General features: G+C 40.3%; 2 protein-coding genes across 3 annotated transcripts in view; one reads left to right on the forward strand and one right to left on the reverse strand.

Moving 5' to 3' along the window:
* osgn1 (oxidative stress induced growth inhibitor 1) overlaps positions 1–4,996 on the forward strand; it is a 21,694-nt gene extending 16,698 nt beyond the window's left edge. For both annotated transcript variants that reach the window (XM_015036645.1, XM_015036644.1), the window contains 6 exons: positions 695–831; positions 901–1,092; positions 1,202–1,293; positions 2,287–2,486; positions 2,586–2,929; positions 3,738–4,996. In XM_015036645.1, the coding sequence (XP_014892131.1) occupies positions 695–831; positions 901–1,092; positions 1,202–1,293; positions 2,287–2,486; positions 2,586–2,929; positions 3,738–4,274 (1,502 nt within the window). In that variant the 3' untranslated portion in view covers positions 4,275–4,996. The remainder of the gene's footprint in view (positions 1–694; positions 832–900; positions 1,093–1,201; positions 1,294–2,286; positions 2,487–2,585; positions 2,930–3,737) is intronic.
* A 3,152-nt stretch (positions 4,997–8,148) lies between these two features.
* ip6k1 (inositol hexakisphosphate kinase 1) lies at positions 8,149–19,094 on the reverse strand. Its single transcript, XM_015036646.1, has 8 exons — positions 18,854–19,094; positions 18,640–18,782; positions 17,655–17,781; positions 13,794–14,031; positions 12,781–12,962; positions 11,281–11,456; positions 10,329–10,562; positions 8,149–8,684 (listed from the first exon to the last, which is right to left on the reverse strand). The coding sequence occupies exons 2-8, from the start codon at positions 18,754–18,756 to the stop codon at positions 8,235–8,237; spliced, it is 1,524 nt and encodes a 507-aa protein (XP_014892132.1). The 5' UTR covers positions 18,757–18,782; positions 18,854–19,094; the 3' UTR covers positions 8,149–8,234.
* Positions 19,095–21,948: the final 2,854 nt, after the last annotated feature.

Here is a 21,948-nt window from a genome sequence, read left to right on the forward strand (position 1 = left end):
GTTCAGTCTCCAGCCTTGGTGGAGACTGAACAAGTGGTTAAATGAAAAATTTGCAAATTGTGTCAATTTTCTTATCTGATTAATCGTCAAAACAGTCGATAGAATAATCGATTATTAAAGTAGTTGCCAGTTCCAGCTCTAACATATTGATAATGGGGTAATGGTGCAAATTTTCCTTCTCAAAGACGAATAAACTGTAAAATGTCTTTGAGTCCCAGTGTGAGGTGTTCTTTACTAAATTAAATATACTATAAATAAAACAACCAATAATATTAAATACAATAGAAAACAAAGCAAAACCATAAATAAAACTGATTATGAAGTAAATGTCTGTAATAATCAGAATGGAAATTATTCTTCTCATTTTAGTTTATTATGCAAATGATTTAATTGCTTTTTGCAACAGGCCGACACGTTTCTAAGGAAAAAGATAAGAGCCACAGGGGGAAAAAACAATTCTCAATTTTCTCAAATTCTAACTTAAATCTCAGAATTTAAACTTTTTTTTGTCAGAATTTCAGATTTTAATCCCAGAATTCGGATTTTAACTTCCTGAGATCAAAAGTCAGTATTGATTTTTTATTTCTAATTCCCATGGAATATGAAGCAAATCCCTGAGCAGGAGAGAGCGTGTGCATGACTTCCTGTTTGCTGTCAGGTGACATTAGAAACCTCCTGTCCTCCTGTTGCCTAGGTAACGGCCCCTCCGGGATCTGCCTGTCTTACCTGCTGTCAGGCTACGCCCCCTACCTGTCGGCAGAGGGATGTCACCCGAACCCCCTGCTGAACAGCAAGCTGTCGGAGCGGCCTCACCTGTCGCTGCTGGAGCAGGTAACCCGGCCCGTTCCGCCGTGACGTCCGCGTTGGTTCGGGCCGTCTCTGAACCGAGCCTCTCTGCAGGACCTGGAGTATCTCTGTGAGGGCCTGGAGGGCCGCTCATCCAACCCTGTGGCGGTGCTTTTTGATTCGCTGCTGCTGCCGGACAGCGACTTCGGTCTGGACCACACGTCACCCCTGGAGTGGCGGTACGAGCCGGAGCGAGCCGTTCCCCACCTGGTTCTGGGGAAAGGCCCGCCTGGAGGCGCCTGGCATGTAAGGCCCACAGTCATGACATTGTTTTCATTGAGGTTTTTATTTTGTTGTGACTTTTAGTCTAATTCAGTTAGTTTCAGTCTCTGTTGTTTGTTTTTGCTCGTTCCAGGCCATGGAGGGATCCATGCTGACGCTCAGCCTCGCCAACTGGATGGAGCTTCCTGGGCTCAAGCTGAAGGACTGGATGAGAGACAAGCGCAGGTTCGACCCGCTTTAAAAAACACGTTTGGTAGGCAGACATGGGGAGTAACTAGTTACATTTACTTGAGTAACTTCTTTGGGGAAAATGACTTACTTTTACTTGAGTTGTTTTATTATAAAGTATCTCTACTCTTAATTTAGTAGCATTTCTGGATTTTCTTCCTACTGAATGAAGAACAAACATGTTTTAACCAAAAGTTCACCAGACACAGCTGCAGCTTTTATTAGTTTAATACTGAACACATTTTTCTTTTGCCCAATTTCGTTATTTTGATGATGGAATATTAAGGCCACTCTAAGAAAATGGAAAAAAAAAAAGAATAAAGTCATAAAATTACGACTTCAAATTATTATGACTTTATTCTCCTAATATTCTGAATGTATTCTCATAATTATGACCTTGTTTTTATTTTAGTAAAGCCTTTATATTCGTTACTTGAATAGTAATGAATTGTTTTAATTTTGATCCTTAACAAACTAAGTTTTCCATGTAACTTTATATTTTGATCTATTTGATGATGTAACTTTTATTTACAAAATGTTTTGATCAGTTACTCAGTACGTCAGTCGCCTTTTTACCAAATACTTGTTTATGCTTCAGTAATGTCTTGAACAGCTACTTTTTGCTTTTACTTGAGTAAAAATATGTTAACGTTGTGCTTCAAGATAGATAAATCTAAAAATATATGTGTGTATATTTTAGAAATGTTTTTTAAATATTAAATTTACAAAGATGAACTTTTAAATCAGCTCTTATCGTTGTGGCTAACCTTGATTATCTTTTTTACGTCCAAATGTATGACTGGTTTAAAGATGGTTTGCTTTGAATTTTGAACCTTTTATTAAGTTGTGTTAAAGTATAAAACTTGGATGAATCTTTGTGTTAATTTACAGGTTAAAGAAATTGGCTGAATGACGTTTCGGTACCTGATATCGGCTCTTTAGCCTCCGTCTGTTGCTACGTTGCTAAATGTTTACGTTTTTTTGTGGCAGGAATGTGAGAAACGACCGCGCCACCCCGGCAGAAATCGCCTCGTACTATCAGCACTACGTATCCAAGATGAACCTGGAGCAGAACTTCGCCTGTGGGACCACCGTTACCACGGTAACCAGAGAGTCCGGTCAGCAGGATGGGTCGCCGCCCTGCTGGAAAGTGTCAGGACTGCAGCGGAGAGACGGCGAAATTCTAGGAGGTACGTTTAAAACAAAAAAAACCCCAAAGTAAATCTAAACTTTTATGTTGTTTTATGTTGTAATAAAGTCATTTTTCATGATTTGTTTTCTTGCTGTAGACGGTTGCTCGGTTACAGAGGAGGTGCCATTCTCGCTGTTGGCGCATAACGTGGTTCTGGCAACGGGAACGCACGACGTGCCGGCTCGGCTCGGCGTGGACGGAGAGTCGCTGCCCTTCATCTGCCACTCCTTCTGGGAGCTGGAGGCGGCCATCGCCCGCGGCGAGCTCGACCAATCCTCCGACCCTGTGCTGGTGGTGGGGGCGGGGCTTACGGCCGCCGACGCCATCCTCGCCGCTCACCACCTCAACACGTCGGTGTGCCACGCTTTCCGGCGCTCGGTCACGGACCCCGGGCTCATCTTCAACCAGCTGCCCAAATTGCTCTACCCAGAGTACCACAAGGTGAGGCGGGTTCTGCAGACTCAAAGTGGGCGTTTCCACTGCGTAAACTCTGATTGGCTAATTCCAGCAGCAGAGATTGTTTCTAAACATATAGAAATCATCTGCTGCGACTGGTTTAACGATAAAATAAGAACTTCAGAATTGTCTTTGAACAATTGAAAAAATAATGGTTTAGTACCATTATTTTTTCAATTGTATATATTGCATATATGTTTTCAATTGTACAATTTTTTTTTTGTTTTCTTAGAAAAAACGACAACATTTTTGACTTTTGAACTTAGAAAATTTCCAAGGTTTTTCTAGGAAATTTCTGAGATTAATTTCAACATTTGAGTTTTTTTCTAGCAAATTTTTGACTTTTCAAACTCAGAAATTTTCTTAAAAAAAAAAAAAACTTAAAATATTAGATTAATCTCAAAATTTCAAATAGTTTTTAGATTTTTAAGTGTCAAAAATAACAAATTTACTAAAAATAAATCTTAGAAATTTTATAGAAAACTTGGAAATTTCTGTTGGACTTCGAGTTTCACACTCCAAACATTTCCAAAACCTGAAACTTTACTTTTACTTTTGAAACTCTTGAGTTTTTTTTTCTAGAAAATTTCTGAAGTTGATCTCAAAACAGTTTGTTTACTTTTCTGAGTAACTATCAACATTTATTTAAAAAAAATTTGTAAATTTGATTTCGTCCAATCAGGACCTTCACATGCTCGTTCAATCGTGTTGCTCTTGACTTTCTGTCCAATCGGGTCCGGTTCTGAGGGTCGGTTTGTTGGTTGATCTGGATCTGATCTCCGCTCTTTTCCAGGTCCATCAGATGATGATTCAGCAGCAGCACCAGTCTGACTCTTCGGACCGGATCCAGAATCTTCAGCCCGCTCCTTCCTCCTCCTCCAGCTTGCCTTCCTCCTACCCCGGCTACCTGAGCTTTCCCTGCCACCGGGTCGCCGCCTTCCGGCCCGACCATAAGTGCGTCCTGGAGTCAGACTCCGGTGAACAGACGGTGGTCCGGGTCTCCAAGGCGCTGGTTCTGATTGGCGCTCATCCGAACCTCTCCTTCCTTCGCGACAACGGCCGCTCGTTAGGCATCAACCGTGACGAGCCGATTTCCTGCCGGAGGAACCCGATCGACGTGGATCCGTTCACAAACATGGTTCTGGCGGCGGACGGGCCGGGAATGTACGCCATGGGCCCGCTGGTCGGGGAGAACTTTGTCCGGTTCCTGAAAGGCGGGGCACTGGCCATCGCTGGGGATCTGTGGAAGCGGCGCAGCGGCGGGGAGGACGCCGTTATGCCAGACAGCCGGGTCGACCGCCGGACAGACGCCCGGGTTCTGGACTCGTAGTTCAGAACCACGAGGCGAACGGACCGACTCCGGAAAACCCGAGTTCAGCCGGACCTGTTCTGGGATCAGCTGGAGAAATGGCAGCTGGACGTTTCTGTTTGGACCCAATTTGTAACCAGATACCAGAACCGTTTTCTGTAAATTTTATGGTAATCCGTTTTTTACTGGAAATATTTAAGTTTCTTCCAAGTTTTCAAATTATTTAAACGTTTAGGATCTGTTGCTAACGGCGACGTTTTAGGGCCAGAACAAGAGAACAAAATTTTAATTGCAAAAATAAAGTTATGCGATTTAAAGTCACACAAGAAATTCAAAATGAGAATAAAGTTGTAATTAAGCCACAGTTATCAAAAAGAGTTAATACGAGAACAGCCATATTTACGAGAATAAAGGAGCAACAATATGTAAAAGATGCATCAAAATTAAATATAAAAATAAAGATAGATAAAGTTGTGGTAATACATGGATAAAATTGTTCTCAAAACTAAATTTGTCTGGCCCTAATTTTGCATTTAAGCCACTAATCTGTTAAATTTCTGTTTTTATATCACTTTATTATATCTGTTGCATTTTATTTCATGTTTAATCTTGTAACCTAATGTTTGCTTTCTAAAAAGTGTTTCCTATTTATTGATTTTACTACGCAGCAATTAGTAAAAAAAAGTTCTATTCTAATTTTTTCAGTCTATTAAAGGTGTTAGTTTAGTTAAATCAAGCCATAAGAATAACTTAAAAAATCAAAATTTTTATACTTCATTTTTCATCCTCTGATATTTTTTCTTATTTTCAAATGTTATTTACACCTTTTTGTACTGAAGCAATAATCAGCAGTAAGGTTCAACTGAACATATATTTACATCCAAAACGTGCTATAGCATTTTTTAAATTAATATTTATTTACAGTTTCCTTTGGGATCTGTGGTCCATTATCAGATTTATTTTAAACTAAATGTCATAATTTATTTTTCAATTAAAGTAAACCATATTTAAGATTTTATAACAAAAATGTGTTTTACTAATTTCCATCTCCTATAAGAAAAATATTTTAATATTTCTTAATTTGATGTTGAATTATCCTTTTTTAGCTTTTTTTAATGCTTCAGTAGATTTTGTGTAAATGTTGACAGAATTCAGTTTAAGTGCCTTAAAACTTCATTGGATTCTTACAGAATCGTTTCCATTTGTCTCATTGTTGTGCAGATAAATCCAGACCTTCTCTGTCTGCAGGTGCTGTTTATAATAAACAGGAAGGTTTGTTCCTGGAAATGTCTCATCTGTGTTCATTTCTATTAAAGTTTGAGTTTAGCAGAAAACTTATCTGTGCAATTTATCATGTATTTACAGTATATAAACAGTGGCATTTGTCCCTCCTTTTCTGAGAAAAGTCAATTCAGTGGCCCTAATCATCTTCCCGAAATATGTCCAGTCATAATAGTCATAAAGCTATTCCAGACATCCGGAGTCTACTTGCTGTGAAGCCGATTTTATGCTTTAACAGCCTGCCACAGAGGTTTACCTGGAAAAAGAATGACGACACGAGGCAAAAGCTTCTGGAAAGATTTAATCTCACGTACTTTTCACTTTTCTAACAAACAGTCAGGATGATGTCAGATGCAAAAAGAAAAAAGAAAAGATCAAGTCCCATCAATCTGAAGCTAACAACCATGAGGATCGGAGGTAAAAGCGGGCCGTCGGTCGGTTAACGGCTGTAACGTTTGACGTGGCGCGGAAAACGGTCTCAAACAGGAGGGACGTCGATGAGCATGCAGGTTTATTTATTTTATTTCTTAACCGGCTCTGTCGATGTAAGAGTGAAACAAACCAACAATCAAAGAACACACACAGACACGTTTAACAGTTTTCCCCACCGGAACCGCAGGACCAAAGCAAGGCAGCAGAGCCGAATTAGCTCCAATAATAATACTGCTTCTATTCTCTCCTCCTAACAACATCTTTACATTTGTACACTTTTAAAGGTGGGGGATAAAACACGTACCCGTATCTGTGGGTAAAGGTACAATAAAAAAATAAATTATCACCTTAATAAACCAAAAATAAAATATAATATTTGCTCTGTTTGGTTCCTGCTCCTGAGGCTGAGTACCTGTTGCTGTCCAGCAGGGGGCGGTGTCGCGCTTCGGCCAGCCTCAGCCTCAGGCGGAGGAAGATCAACGAATCTGATTGGCTAACCACTCCAAACCAGCCAAAGACACGGACACGTTATTGCCACTACTGCCGACAGATACAGGACTCTAACATAGATTTATATATAAATATAAACTTCTATATTTTGAGGCAGGGCTGCGTGATCATTCAACACCAGCGAAACGTTCAAAAGGAATTTAATTAATTTATTTTTTGGTCTCATTTCCCATTTCTATCAGAAAAATATTATATAACCGAGCCCTGACAGTTGAGGGTGGTGTTACTCTTCTTTTTAATCAGTGCCGTTAACAAATCCCATGGAAAGGCGCCATGTTGGCCTTAAGAGTCAGGTGCTTCACAGCTCATTTGAAATGCGAGGACCTTCACAAAAAAAAAAAAAAAAAAAAAAAAATTCACTTCCTTTCTGACAACATACAAACTGAGCTGCATCAGTGCATTCATGTCGGGCTTTTTTCCATGAGATCCGCTAATAGCAAAAAAACATCTGGACACCACTGAACCAGATCTTAAAGTGACATTTATGCTTCAAATATTACAAATGAGCTTCACAGGACACAGGCCACGTTAGATTTCTGATTAATACCTAATGTTTTAAAATAAAACGGTTACCTTTCCCTCTGGGTGCCTGTTTCTGCTGCACTGCATTGCCAATTTCCCTTCCATGGGGCGCCACTGCGCTCTTCCAGAACCACCTGTTGCTTCGCCAGGTGCGTCTCTTAGTGCGTTTTTTTATTTTTTTTTTAATTTTTTGTCTTCTTCGGGCCAATATGGTTAGAAAAAAAGAAACAAGTAGATTTCTGCCAAAAAAAAATAAAAAAAAAAAAAATCAGAATTTTGAGATTAACATCAGAAATTATATAGAAAAAACTGAATTTCAAAAGTCAAAATTTTTCCACTTTTTTACTTTTGAAATTTGGAGTTTCAAAAGTTAAAAAATGTTGCAAATTTGGTTCGGAGAAAGTGGAAAATTTTCCAAAATGTTTTCAAGAAAAAATTCTGATTTTTATCCTTGCACTTTTTAGACTTTTGGAGATCAGAAACTTCTGAAATTACTCTCTAAATGTCTGAGTTTCTCACTGGACATTTAGTCCTTTTTTGGCCCTGATTTGCCGTTGTGGGTTTCGGTTTCGAAGGAGCCAGGAGGAGGAGCTGCGCTGGGATTGGAGCTGATTGGCCAGTGGACGTTTCGTCCAACCACAACGTTCCCAGGATATGATTGAGTCCGACCAACAGGACGAGAAAATCCTCTGAAGTTTGAGCTTCCCTTAAAGATATGCTTTAATCTAGAAAAACACTCCCCCTAGTGGCCACACTGGCTCCCTACTTCTGCCAGCCCACGGGTTGCAGTCGCAGCTTTTTTTAATATATTTATGCACAATTAAAACCCTTCTCTGTAGTTTCAGCTGCTGTTTGTAACTTTTTATCAGAACCGGCACCGTTCTGGATTAAAGCAGTTAAAATCCCCTCAGGATGGCGGCGGGCCACCTGCTGTGATGTCACCGCCGCTCTGTGGTTAGGCATTGATGTGTGATGGGTGAGGGAACGCTTTAAACCACCAAGGTCCTCATAAGGAGACGTCATAGTTTGGTGTGCGGCCAGTTTGGCGGCGCCTTCCCGTCTCCTCAGTGCGGTCCGACCTGAATGGACTCACAGTAAGAGGTGTGTGTGTGTGTGTGTGTGTGTGTGTTTGCTTAAAGACCGATCAGTCTCTAGAGTGGGAGGACTTTTTTTGTTGTTTTTTTGAACAGAACCGAGCCGGTTTGGTCCAACAGAACCGCACGGGAGCCTCTGGAGCTACGGCAGGTTCTCGTCTCGAAGGCTCTCTAGAATCTGGATCAGGCTCTCCAGTCCAAACACGTAGCCCGGGTCCGGGCCGTTGTGCACAGCCGTGTCGCCGCGGAAACCCTTGAAGGTGGAGTGGGCGAAGTCAATCATGCGAACGTCCACCAGAGGGGGCTGCTGAGGAGGCTGAGGAGGTGGCGGTGGAGGAGAAGGACATTTTGACGGGGGGCACGGCACGAAGGGGCAGCAGTCCGTCACGATGGGCGGGAAGGGAGAGGGGGGGGCGTCTGGCGCCGAATGTCCGGGTCCCTGAGAGGACAGAGGCTCCAGGACCAAGTCCTGGTCCTGGTTCTGGTTGAAGTCCGTTTCACTGGAAGTGTTGGAGTGAGGAGAGGGAGCGGCATGGAGCTCTGCAGGGGTGGCGCTCTGCCCAGGGCCGGGCACCAGGGCGGCTTCAGACCCCTGCAGCAGAACAAGAAGAGTCGGTCAACCAGGTCCGAAACGGTCCGGTTTATAAACTAACAGAACCAGGAAGTTTTCACACCTGATAGTCCCATAACAGTTGTTACATTTTCAGCTGCTCTGAGTCAAACCATCCAAACTAACTGCAAAAGCTGTTCCCCTCTTTCATGTTGTTTTCTTCAGGGGTTCTTGGTGCAGCGCCCCCACAGGCGAGGAGGGGAACAGGTTGCCCAAAGAGTTTGGTTGGTTTGACTCCAGAGCACCACAGCAGCTGAAAATGTAGGAAATGTTGACATTTTGTTCCCAAATCAAACCGAGTCAACCGGACTGTCAGGTGTAAAAACTGTCCTGTTTTTGGATTGTGGGAGGAAACCGGAAAACCCGTGGAGGAACGCAGGCCAGGATTCAAACCCAGAACCTTGTTACTGCAAGGCATCAGTGATACCTATTAATTTATTACATTACTGTGATTATTAGTTTAGTTATTGATTCTAGATTCAGTATTACCATTTATTTTCCAACAGGAGACATATTTTTATAGTATATTTTTAATATAGTTTGTATCTTTGTAACAAATAGATTTACTCATAAGACTTAAAAATTACAGTGGAAACTTGTTAAATTAGCTGGAGCGGCCATTTATGTGTTAATAAACTATCTGTCAGTCCACAATTACAAAGGAAGAGTCGGAAAAATTACGATTTAATCATTGAAATCTTACAGATTTCCTCATCAGTGAAGCTACAGAGGATCATCTGAACCGCGGTTCTGCTCAGTTCTGATGCGAGCTTCTTTATTTAGCCCGTTCCCTTCCAGAGGCTGACAGTTTGGGTTCAGTCTCAGCTCCATGTCGTCTCATTTTATTCTTGAAGCGCGTCTCCCTCAGGAGTTACAGACCAAAAATAGAAGCAGAAAAACCTCAGCTTATAGTTTTACATTCAGAAACTCAAACCTGAGACGTCACACGATTCAGTGAAACTTTCATTAAAACAATTAATCTGAGCTTCATTTCAGTCAGAAATAGGAAAATTATCCAAAAATTTTAAAAAATAAGAGAATGACATTTTACTTTACTTTTTACTTAGACGTCTAAAAAATGTACTCAATAAGAGTAAAAAAGTATTTGGCAAGAAGGCAACTGAAGTACTTACTAACTGAATAAAACGTAAATCATTTGATATTAAAAAATTCTCCCTGACGATGGCTAGCATTGGTTTTACTGTCAAGTTGTCAACATAACATGCTAACTCTTAAACGGAGAGAAGAAAAACGGATGCAGTGCTTTGCTGTTACTTGTTAACAAGACAAGAACTAGATAATAACATCAGGAAGTTTTAATTAAGAAAAAAATAGCAAGGGATAAGGAAGTAAGTTAGCTATGCTAGCTTGACTTTGACAACTTTAACTTATAGATGTGCTGCAGAATTCTGTGTTTTGGGTCAGTTAAAAAATAAAATAAAAAAGAAATAAAAAAGGTGACCTAAACACCATCTGACAGATCATCAGTAGAGTGGCGTTTGAATGAGCTAATCAATCACCGCGCTATTAGCTTTGCTAATAGCAGCGGTAGCTAATCCACTTCAGTGATCTCTTACAAATAATCACATAATAAAGATTTAATTAGAAACTTGCCCATCTGCTCACCTTTCCGTCGTAGATGATGAGCAGCGAGGAAGAGTAGAAGCGGTAGGACGCCTGCCTCTCTAGCACCACCTTCAGGCTGCGGAGTTTATTCAGCATCGGCTCAAAGAGGTCCCGCCTCAGGTACTTCCCGTTGTCCAGGAACTGGTAGAGCGCCTGGCGGAAGCCTTCGGTCGACAGGCTGCGCCCGTAGTACTTGTTCCTGCAGAGGTAGTGGCCGGTGCTCAGCTGGTACACCTGCAGGGGGAGAGGGTGACGTTTAGATAATTCATCACCAAATCACTCTGCAGAAAGTAATACTGGCTGCAGCTCTGTGAGGTTTTAAAGGTGAACTATAACGGATCGGTCTAAACAAAACATGCTCATTACGTTTTAGCACAAAATCATTCTTAGATAATGAGATTTTAATCTGCTTGCCTATATTGAGCTGCTTTAGGGCGTCCTGTCACTTTAAATCCAAACAAGCTGCTGCTTGTTTAGATATAAACAACAAAACAATTGTGTTTTCCAGCAGCCATTGTACAGCACATATAGCTCAGCCTGGGTTGCTAGGTAACAGGCTGGGTTGCTAGGTAACAGCACCTAAGACTATTGCTCAACAATCAGAAGGTTTTTGAAATGGCTCATTTTCCAGACTCCAGAAAACATTAACTTATTGCCAAAAAACCCCAGCTGGGTGGGTTCTTTTAAGCGCTTGGGCTGGTTTTTTTTTAGAAGCAGTAGAAACCCAAATAGAGGAACAAAAATGTGAAAAATGTAAATTTAAGGAAATAACATATTCTCAAATTCAGCAAAATAAGCTAGAAACCGCATAAAACTTGAACGTAACGTTTTAAATTTAAGCTATTCTGTCCACTTTTCTGCAGCTGAGTGAAGCGTGACGTTGGGTTAATGAAAGATGGACTGATAGGAGTTTCTGCTGCTGCATCCTGATGCGCTTCCTTCGCCGTTCTACCTGCATGCCACACACTCTGACGCCCAGCGTCGCCGAAGTGCTCTGTGCGCATTTCTTCATCTGCCGGGCCGCCTTCTCCTCCGTGGCGTCGTCGCCGTGCTGCCGGGTTCCCATCTTCAGGTCCAGGATGCAGGGGAAGGAGAAGTGGTGGACGACGTTCTCCAGCAGCAGGAACTCTGGTTGAGACGCCGCAGTTAGGGAATAAAACCTGGAGGATTTTTACAAAACATGGATGATTTTTAAAAAACATGGAGGATTTCATCGACCATCGACTGACTCTGATCTAGTTTTTAAGAATGTCAGTTGGAAAAATACACAAATATATTTGATTTAAAAAGAAATAAAAGATTTCTGCTTTCTTTCACACCAAAAGTTGGGATTTACAGGCTAGAAAATTTCAGCCAATTCCAACATTCGATATTTATACGTCTGTTATGAACTTATATTTACTGATATTATATGAATTTGTCAGCCATTTCGACACCCTAAAAAAGACAACCAGGCAAGTTTTACTAATTGAATTAATGCTGATGCGTTAAAAAATAATAATAAAGAAAAAATCTGCCAATCCCGATGTTAATTGTCTGAATCTTAATTTAAGCACATTTAAAATGTTGACAGATGAAAGTCTTTTTTCTAATTTTGCTCCTTCAAATTAAGGGACATGAGTTTCTATAATTTTTAATAATTTGTGGGTAAAAACAAATGTTTAAAAATGAAGTTAAGAGATTTTTTGTCTTCTAATGTGGTAAATTATCTGTGTTTCTGTTTTTAACTGTATGAATATATTCGCCTTCCAAAAATAATGGCTTATGTCATTTTGTGCCAAAAGTGATTTTTTTTTGTTGCTTAAATAAAATTCAGGTATTAAAAAAGCCATAGTCTTAGAAAGATAACAACACAATATTTTTCATAATTTTTGGTTTAATTTGTCTTTTTAAGAAGTTCTATTAAAAGTTTTTGAAGATTCTGTGATTGCAAATATTCATGCAGATTTGTGTATTTATTTGCACTAGTTAATGATTGTGAGTTTATTGCAAAATTTTAACTAAAAAAGTGGCGGTAAAAAAACAAAACAAAACAGCACCATCGGGTTAAAGTGACGCTAACTCCCACCTGCAGGTGGCAGCATTTCTTACTTACACTAACCTGCAGCCTCAGCCTCAGTTATGGTCCATGGTAACAAAAATCAACCTATTTTAGTTCAACCTTCCTGTTTGTTGTTTTTTTCTTATATTTGTGTATGTAGTTTTTGGAAGGGGTTTAATGAGAAAAAATACTGCAGAAGTCCCTGCAAACATTTCTAAAGTAGCACCACAAAATCAGTAATTCTGATTAGGGAAAAACAATCACAAAGAATATTATGAAATCCTGGAGAAACTGCAAAACAAAAAGACTCCATGAAGCTCCTGTGCTTTGAGTTGCTGCGATGCGATTGGCCGAGTGAAACAGGTGATTCCACAGCTGAGCCTAACAGTAACAGTGCAGGATGAAGGATACTGAAGAGCTTGCGGTCCTTGGACTCGGATCTCATGCGGCTGAGCTGCTGCTTGTGGCACACCAGGCTCCAGGGGTTGTAGCTGATCTTCTCTGAGGCCAAGTCGCTGTTACAGTCCAGCATCTGGAACGGGACGTCCGAGTGGACCTTTGTGTCCAGCCGGGGACTCTTCAGTTCTGTGAAACTGAAGCAGGAAAGCAGGTTGTTAACGTAAAGAGTTATCGTGATTCCAAGTCGTTCATTCCAAGAAGGAACGACAGTCGATATATCGCACATCTTGTGAATATTTTTATCATTGTCAGTAGCTGAGTTTCCATTAACAATACAGACATGTTGCATGTTATTGTTTACATCCAGAAATTTCGCGCAATTTCCTTTATAATTTTATAATTATAACTTTTCCTGACCTTGCTATATAGTTGTCATAGTGTTGACAATTAGTAGCAAAGCACCACCTTCATTTTTCTTTTATACATCACACATACATTCAAGATTTAGTGCCTTATATTGACAACTTAACAGCTAAAACCAATGCTAGTCATCACCAGCGAGCAGCTTTTTGCCCTCCAGCCAGGAGGTGGAGGGCGGATCTTAAACATGTGACGTCACGCTTTAACCAGTCTATAAATGAGGAATATGACATTTTTAAAATCAGCTTGCTTAATGAATGAGGTGATTTTTTTTGTTGTATCGAAATTGGTTTATTTTGCTAAATTGCAATGGAAACACTTTTTTTGCATCATGAGTCACATGATCAACAACAGTTACTACTGTTGGAAAAGACAGAAAAAGGTGATGAGAAGTAGAAGGATGACGATGGTGCGGCATTTCTAATTACTTACAGCATGAACAAACTCAAGAACAGAAAACCAACTAAAACATGGGAAAACTCTTCTGCAGTGTTTCTTATTTAATTGAAACCCCGCAATAACAAGTGTTTTTTTGACATAAGCAGAATATTTGTAAAGTTTTGTAATGGAAGCGCAGCTTAGCGATGAAGTGAACAGGTTGTTACTTGTCGGAGCAGTCGGTGTCATGCGACTCCCTCCACTCGGCCCGCTCCTCCTTGTACTCAGAGGAGGAGGAGGATCGGCGGAGGCTGCGCCGGGACTGCTTCCGCCTCGGCTGCTCCCTCTCCGGGGGGTCCCGCTCCTCCTGCTCCCCCGTCATGCCCTCCGTGTTGTCCAAGTAGGGGTACGCCACCAGGTTGATGTAGCCGTCGGAGTCACCTTCAAAGCACACCAGGACCACGCCTGACGGACAGAACCAGACAGACACGATCAGAAACAGACGTTCAACCGGTTATAATGCTGCTGAGCTACTTTTGCTAGTTTGGCAGAAAGAACTACAGTAAATATCACCAATATTTATCTTATCATTACCCAGGAGTGGGAGACCAGTTGTGATGCACTTGTATTGTTTACAAGTTAGATAAGATCAAGGTGAGAGCTAGTCCTACGCTTGTGGCTTGTTTATTGTTGTCATAGCAACCCCATAGCAACTACCTGCCAAGATGGCTGTCAGCTACAAGTATGACGTCACGAGAACTTTTCCGCAAGTTATATGAGCTCGTTTAAAGCAAATAATTTTTTAAATATTGATGACTTTTAAATTATTTCATTTATAACAAGACATTTTTCCATGTTTCAAGTGAAATAATCTGCCAGAGTAACTAGAACTTTTTCATCAATATTAAGAACTATTGACTTAAGACAAGCTCTTAAATCTTGTCGAAAAGTTATTTGTAAGTTAGTTGTGTCTTATTTCAAGTGGAATAAGATATCTGCAGTAGAAACTAGACCAAAAATACTTGCTAAGATTTTGTGTTTTTGCAGTCCATTGTTTATAAAAGTGCTGCAGATCCTCAGTGCGATTAGACATTTATTCAAATCTGGCATATTTTCCTAACCTGGACTGAGTGTCGGGTAACTCGATCGGCCACAGAAGCAAAAATAAACAAATCAAACCATTAAGTCCTCCTGCTTCAGATCTAATTTTCCTATTTATTTCCACAGAAACCAGGAGGAAGCTCCCTCTGTTCATAACAACATCACAATAAAAGTCAGCTCAGCTTTTCTTTCATGTAATTAATCCATCTTTCCACCTGCCAGCATCTTCTGCAGAGGCGCCTCCATCTGCAGAACCACTGAGCAGCACAATGTTTCATCAGATAGTGTCAGAAAATATGTGGGCAAAACAACCTTGACGGCTTGGAGAAGTTGCTCCTGGGCAGCTGTCTGTCTGCCGTTATTTAATCAGCAGGACAATGGCAGCAGGCAGGGATCCAGGGCTAAATATAGGCTGGCTGGGCGGCCGTCAACAGAGGGAGGACTGGTGGGAATGCAGACCCACCGGAGAAAATATTCAGCTTCCCTAGCGGAGTCAGACCTGCAGAGGGAGTCTGTTTCAAATATACCTGAACTTAACTTTCCTGACTTGGATATTAGAGTGTTCCCAGAAGGTTTTTTTTCTATGGATGGAATAAAATCAGCGAACACAAATATTTCTCCATAGTTTTCGTTACAATAGCAGTTCCGATTGGTCCTTTCTCTTGACTTTTGTTCATTTCTTTTGGTTCAGTCGCTGGATGCAATTAGTCACTCTGGTCTGGATGCTGTGCATCTTGGGAGCATTTTTGCTCCTAATTTTTAACTTTTAGACAACTATGATGTGTAACCATGGTAACAAGGTACTGTTTTTACAAATGGGAGCAGCTAATTACAATCTAAAAACTCAAATAACACCGGAACTTTGACTCCAAATCCCAGAGGAGTTGGAAAAAAAATCTTGATGGATGCAGAGTGGGAGGAACCATCGGAGGTCGTATCCTCATTTCCAGCAGAGTTCCACCCAAACGGCTGGACAGATTAAAAACGAGGAGCAGCAAAAGCAAATGAGGTGGATTAGCAGCTGTCATGATATCGGACTTAAGTTCTTATTTAGATATTTTGTGTTATTTGTGTGATAAAACTGATAATAAAATGTTTCACATTTTGAAATTCATCAGAACCAAAAGAAAAATTAATTTTATCACTGATCTGCATCTAATCAAATTTATTGATATTTATTGATGATGTCATGGATCCAAATGTGGAGAAAATGGTAAAGGTAGCAATCCTGAAAATACTTTTAGCTTTGGGATGTCGCTGTCAGGATAAGACTTTTTTCACGATGTAATGAGAGGTTTGAGAATCCCTGCTTTACCAGCAGACTAAAGGTTTTTTCTTTTCATCCTGTGGGAACAGGAAGTGCTCCAGTAGCGCCAACATGTCTGTGCTTCTTGTTCATTTTCTTTAAAGGCCTTTCAATCCCTCCCAGGGACATAACCTCACCAAACTGCATGCATTATTTCAGATGATTATGGAGTAATTTCTCCAAACACTTTCAGAGCTGCGTCTCAGTATTCATGTTTGTTTAAACTGTGAATTTGTCCCATTAAAGCTGCTGTGATTTATTCCAACAAAGAGCTCAGTAAGTAAATGGGTCACGCTGGTTTCCACAGTTTGTGTCGCATCCTGGTTTTGGGACCGATTGCAGCAGGTTGATGGTTTCCTCTCTGTCTGCCGTGGCGCTGCTAGGCGACGTGTGCAGCTGACAGTTTGGGCTCTCTGGGTCCGGCTGGACCGTCACAACAAGCTGCCAGGTTCTCTATCAGCCCAACTCAAACTATGAACATTATTCACTCTCGTTTTTCTTTCAACACACCCCAGTGTCCCTCTGAGTAAAAAAAAAAGAAAAAATTTCAAAATATTAAAAGGGAACTATTATGCAAAATTCACATTTTGCACATTTTTGTACTTTCATTTTGGTCTCTTCTGCTTCTAAAAACAACCCAAGCACTTAATAAAACCACCAATCCGATTCTGGCAATACGTTAGTATTTTTTTGTGTCTGGAAAACAAGCCATTTCCAAAATCTCTCAAACCTTGGGTAACACTTTGCCATTGCCAAGCAACCCAGTCCGTTACCTAGCAACCCTAGCAGAGTTCCAGCACGTTTGGTCAGCTGGATTTACCGCTGCTTGTGCTGTACAGTGGCTGCTGAAAAAAGCAAATATTTTCTTGTTGACTTGCCGTCCAGAAACCACTCGCTGCATTATTGTTGATTGAGCAGGAGGTTCCACTGATGCTTTTCAAAGCTATACAGTTGTATAATTGCTTATATGTTTGCAGCCATTTTTATGTGTGATTACAAACGTTGAGTTGGGGGCGTGGCCAGCAGCAGATTATTTGGATTTAAAGTGACAGGACGCACTAAAACAGCTCAAAAATACACAAAACTGAGCAGAATAAAATCTCCATCTAAAACGATCTTGTGCAAAAAATTTTATGAAAATGTTTTGTATATATCTATCCTAACCTGTTCAAGGAAGTAAAACAGGCCAGCTTTAAAGAAAAGAGCCAAAAAAAGCACTCCCTGTTTTAACAGACTGATTAATAAGACGCCTGCTCCATCAACCATGAAGTATTTCTTCTAACACAGGGAACAGGACCAACGCTGTCGGCGTTTGTTTGGGTCTGTTTCTACATCATCAGGGTGTCAGGCAGATCCAGCAGCGGCCGTTGATGGAGAACAGAGCCGCTACGTCTCCTCTTCCACTAAACATCCGGATCTCCTTCCTCCTCAGCGTCATTCTGCTACTCCAGCCATTTAGCAGGGAGTTATTCTGAGCTGAGCGAATGTTACTGGACCTCGGAGAGACTTACTAAATTTGTTGATGATTATTTTGATAATTGATTAATCACAATTAATCTGATTAATCATTTCAGTTACAGTAATGTGTGCAGCAGGTTCTATAATGCTGCATTGAGATGGGGTCTGGCGGCATGAAGAGCCCAGCGGTTCTGATCCAAAACATCAGAGAGCGGCGACTGACCTTTATACTCGGGAGTGAACTCCTTCATCTCAGGAGGCAGAGACTCATAGAAGCGCTGCTCTCTGCTGATCAGAGGCTTACACACAGTGTGGTCATCGTACCGCATCATGCTGCTGTGACCCCCCACCTGCAACACACACACACACACACACACATGAAAAGCTGCCAGGCATCCTGGATTTACTGAAGTAAACAAAGAACTGCAAAAACACAAAATCTTACCAAGTATTTTTAGTTTAGTTTCCAGTGCAAATCTTAGAAAACTTGAATTAACTTAGAAACAGCTTTTTAGCGAGACACAGGCGTTTGTTTTAAAGGTGACTGTTGTGCTTCCTGGAACATGTTAGGACAGATATAACATGTTCATAATGATTCTTGGATAATGAGATTTCAGTCTGGTCAGTTCTGCCTCTTTTGAGCTGTTTTAGGGCGTCCTGTCACTTTAAATCCAAAGTGAGGTAAAACCAGCTGACCAAACATGCTGGAGCTCTGCTGGGGTTGCTAGGTAACGGGGCTTGGCTGGGACTGCTAGGTTCTGATTTGTGACGTTGGATTCAGAAAGTTTTTTAAACGGTTCATCTTCCAGACACTAAAAAACATTTATTTATTACCGGAAAACAGCTGGAAGGTATGTTTTAAGTGGTTTTAGAAGCATCAAATGTTGCCTTTAGGTTAATAATTCCTTAATATTGATTAATAAAAAAAGGTACTAGATTCACTGGCTGGGAAAAATGTCATGGTTTAAGTGAAATCGTCTGATAATGGAACCAAAACTTTTTCATCAATATTAAGAAATTATTGGCTTAAGACAAGCCGTTATATCTTAATAAAAAGTTACTTATAAGTTAGTTGTGTTTTATGTGTCTTACTTCAAGTGCACTAAGATATTTGCACTAGAAACTAAACTGACTTGGTAAGATATTAGTTTTTGCAGTGTAAAAGTCAGGTTCTTTGTATTCAGGGCTTTTTGTCGGGTCCAGCCCACCTGGTGTACGAAGGGCTCCAGCGAAACGCCTCCATCTTGTGGTTTAGGTACAGCCCCTCCCCCGGTCACCGGCCCCTGTTGCTTACTGTCCATGCTGTTGGGTGGAGGGAGGCACATGGCTCCTGGCGGACGCACCGCAATTCCTGCTGACGAAGAGGACAACATCAAACGATGAAGGCCGATCCGTTTAGAGCCGGTCGCGGCCGGGTCTTACCCTGAACATGGGCTCGGGAGGGGTCGGCGCAGGGCACCACGGGCTGCTGGGAGCGCACGCCGGCCCCAGGGGGAGGCGGCGCCAGACCGAATAGCCACTTAATAAAGCGTCTAATGAGATTCCAAACCGCCACCAACAGAATCCTGATGCGCTGAAGTTGGGCCCTGGGGGACAGGATGCGGAGGAACCACCGGAACCGCAGGGTGTCAGTCAGTGGGGGGTCGCCGCTCACTGCAAGGACAGGAAGTGACACAAAGCAGAGACTTAATGACTCATATCAGAGAGGCGTTCTCTTTTCTGGTTCCCTAAAAGCTAAAATAATGTGTCCTAAAAACAGAAGGAGGCCAAACACGGTTCCTAGGGACCGCCAGATCCAATTAACCATTTTCTAATGAGAGAGTAGAAAACATCTGAGCAGATGTTCTTCCTCCAGTCGTAGCCTGGAGGAAGAGGTCACCTGACTTCCAGGAGAGTCGACATGTTGACACGTTTAACTGGAGTGGTACGATAAATCGATCTTATCAATTAATCACTTTTTTTGGTTTTTAGTGTTTGGAAAATCAAGATTTTTTTCTCATCAATGAACTGCTTAGGTTTCCAGAGTGATGTTAGCACACCGTGGGACCGCCATCTTGTTTTAGTTTCTATCTATTTGGACTTTGAATTCATGTCAACTCTATGACAAAATATTAGGGCCAGGTTGAGATTTTTTATTTTTAATTCCAAGTAGAAAATCATCAAAATTAACAGAAATACAAGTTTAAAAGCATGATTCTGATAGCAAATAATCTATATAATATACTACAAGTAAAAAATGTTACTTAAATAAATAAAAGTTTCAATAATTTTCTAATTTACTTAGAAATTTTTCTAATTTACTTAGAAATTTTCTAATTTACTCAGAAAATTATTGGGGCTGCAACTACAAATAATTTTAGTAATCAATTATAGATTTAATTTTCAAAAATTCTTTCCCCAGATTTTTAATTTAAAAACTTATTAGATAAGTTTTTAAATATTTTATTGTATTAGAAATACAATAAAATATGCAAATAACTAAAGAATTAAATCTTTTTTCTTTTAAATAACAAAATAAACATTTTATTGCCTAATATGCGGCACCAACATTCCTTTTAGTGAAACAAAATCGTGTGACGCTAAATTGATACCATCTTAAGAATTTTGATTAAAACATAATTTACAAAATGTGTTTTTATCTTAAATGCAAAATGTAGACATATTTTCTATATTTTGGCTTAATCACTGTTCTGAATATGTTCTTTCACCAAATGGCCTTTTTCAGTGTGTATGCTACAGTTAACGGTTAATCGATTAGTTGACGATTATTTTAATTAATCGTTTCAGTTCATAAACAGACATTTTCACAGTTTCTTGTTGCAGAACTTAAGAACCCACAGAGTCCTGATGTCAACCAACATCTCAAACGGCCCGGAGTTAAAGCAATTAGATCCACCAGAACCAGAATTGCATGAGGTGACCAAGTCCAGCCTGTCGTCACAGTAACAAACGCTTTAACACAAACACGACTCTTCACAGGGTGCAAAAATATAACCGCAGCGGAAAAACTCCTGTCAGATCTTAAGTCACAATCTAACCTTGACACCAAGCGTGAACCACACACACACACACACACACACACACACACACACACACACACACACACACACACACACACAAACCCAGTCTTTCCCATGAGCAATGCATTTCAGTTAGAGGAGCGATCTGTAAACATCGGGTCACGTCTGCTCTGGGATCAGCAGAACCTCTGAGTCGTGACCTTCAAGGAGCCGCCGTTTATTTTACCGATCTGGAAAGTGTTAGCTTGACAAAACAGCAGCACTGCAACTAATGATTAACTAGTAATGAATGATGAATCTTTTGATTATTCTCAGGGTTAAATCTGATTAAAAATACTGGCACATTCTGCAGATTTCTATTTAACCACTTAAGCTTTTTTTAATACAATATTAGAAGAGTTTATAAAGATTAAGAAAAAAAATGAACCGTTAACAATCTGCATAGAGAGCAGCAGCAGGAGTGCACCGCATGCTGGCTCACGTTTTAAGTTTGATCCGTTCAGGCTCTCTGGGCCTGTAATATAAGTGCTTTCTGTTTAATGCAGCTTAAAAATCTGCTTTAAGCAACAAGAGGTGGTCCAGTAATGATCAAACCAGCAGAAGAAAACCTTGTTGTTTCAATGGAAATAATGATTTTATTCATCTAGCAGCTGGGAAGGTGCAGGACGATATTAACACCATCGTATCGTTTGTTATTTATTGTGATAAATTTCTTATCATGATAAGAATTTTGATTTATTGCTGTCACAATAAATTCCCATTAATGATGTTTAAAACGTCCTAAAGCTGTACATATTTTTGGGCTTGTTAGTTTTACTATTTTCTCCCATGTTTCTATCAATAAATTTTAAAATATAATTAAATGCAGTTGCTGTGTAAAGTTTATAATACAAATTTCACTTCTTTAAGTGACTGGGGTTCTTAAGAAGAGTATTATAAATGGGAATGCTTTGCAAGAGCAGGATTTGTGTTTGTGGGGCTTTAATTCCAGAATCAGTTATTTAGTTGCCTAAAAAAGAAGTAAATAAATAATTTTATTATTATTTTTATCATTAACACAATAAAATCAAAATACTATAAGACTTAAGTCCACATCACCCAATCCTAATTAATGCTGTTTAGTTCTTTATTTATTGTAAATCGTATCGTCATCATGGCCCATGAATGTTTGAGTTGTGAATCTGTCTAAAAGTCCTTTGAGTTGTTGTATGACTACGAAAGCTTTATTTAAAATTTATTCCATTTTGCGTTGACATAAAATTACATTTCTGTTACCATTGTGATAACAAAACTCTACTTATTACTTCATTGCTGTCATCTTTAGATAACTGTGTGGCTGTGACTGAACAGCGCAGCAGTCAGAGTCCCACAAACACAAATATTGATCTGGAGAAACATTCCCATATGGAACAGGTTACGTAAAGACGTGATTTATGTCACCCGGCTGCATGCAGTGACTGCATTTAACTAACTTATTGGTACTCTCATGGAAGAAAC

The sequence above is a fragment of the Poecilia latipinna genome, unplaced genomic scaffold, assembly GCF_001443285.1.
Source record: "Poecilia latipinna isolate Pla-1442-1.1 unplaced genomic scaffold, P_latipinna-1.0 Scaffold374, whole genome shotgun sequence".
Classification (NCBI taxonomy): Eukaryota; Metazoa; Chordata; class Actinopteri; order Cyprinodontiformes; family Poeciliidae; genus Poecilia; species Poecilia latipinna.

What these genes read in the sequence shown, in the direction of transcription:
- ip6k1 (XM_015036646.1), bottom strand. Translation starts at nt 18,756, where the DNA reads ATGTGCCTCCCTCCACCCAACAGCATGGACAGTAAGCAACAGGGGCCG. An exon ending in TGGAGCCCTTCGTACACCAG is followed by an intron (nt 17,782 to 18,639) that starts GTGGGCTGGACC and finishes TGTGTGTTGCAG; the next exon opens with GTGGGGGGTCACAGCAGCAT. An exon ending in GTTCACTCCCGAGTATAAAG is followed by an intron (nt 14,032 to 17,654) that starts GTCAGTCGCCGC and finishes TCTGTCCGTCAG; the next exon opens with GCGTGGTCCTGGTGTGCTTT.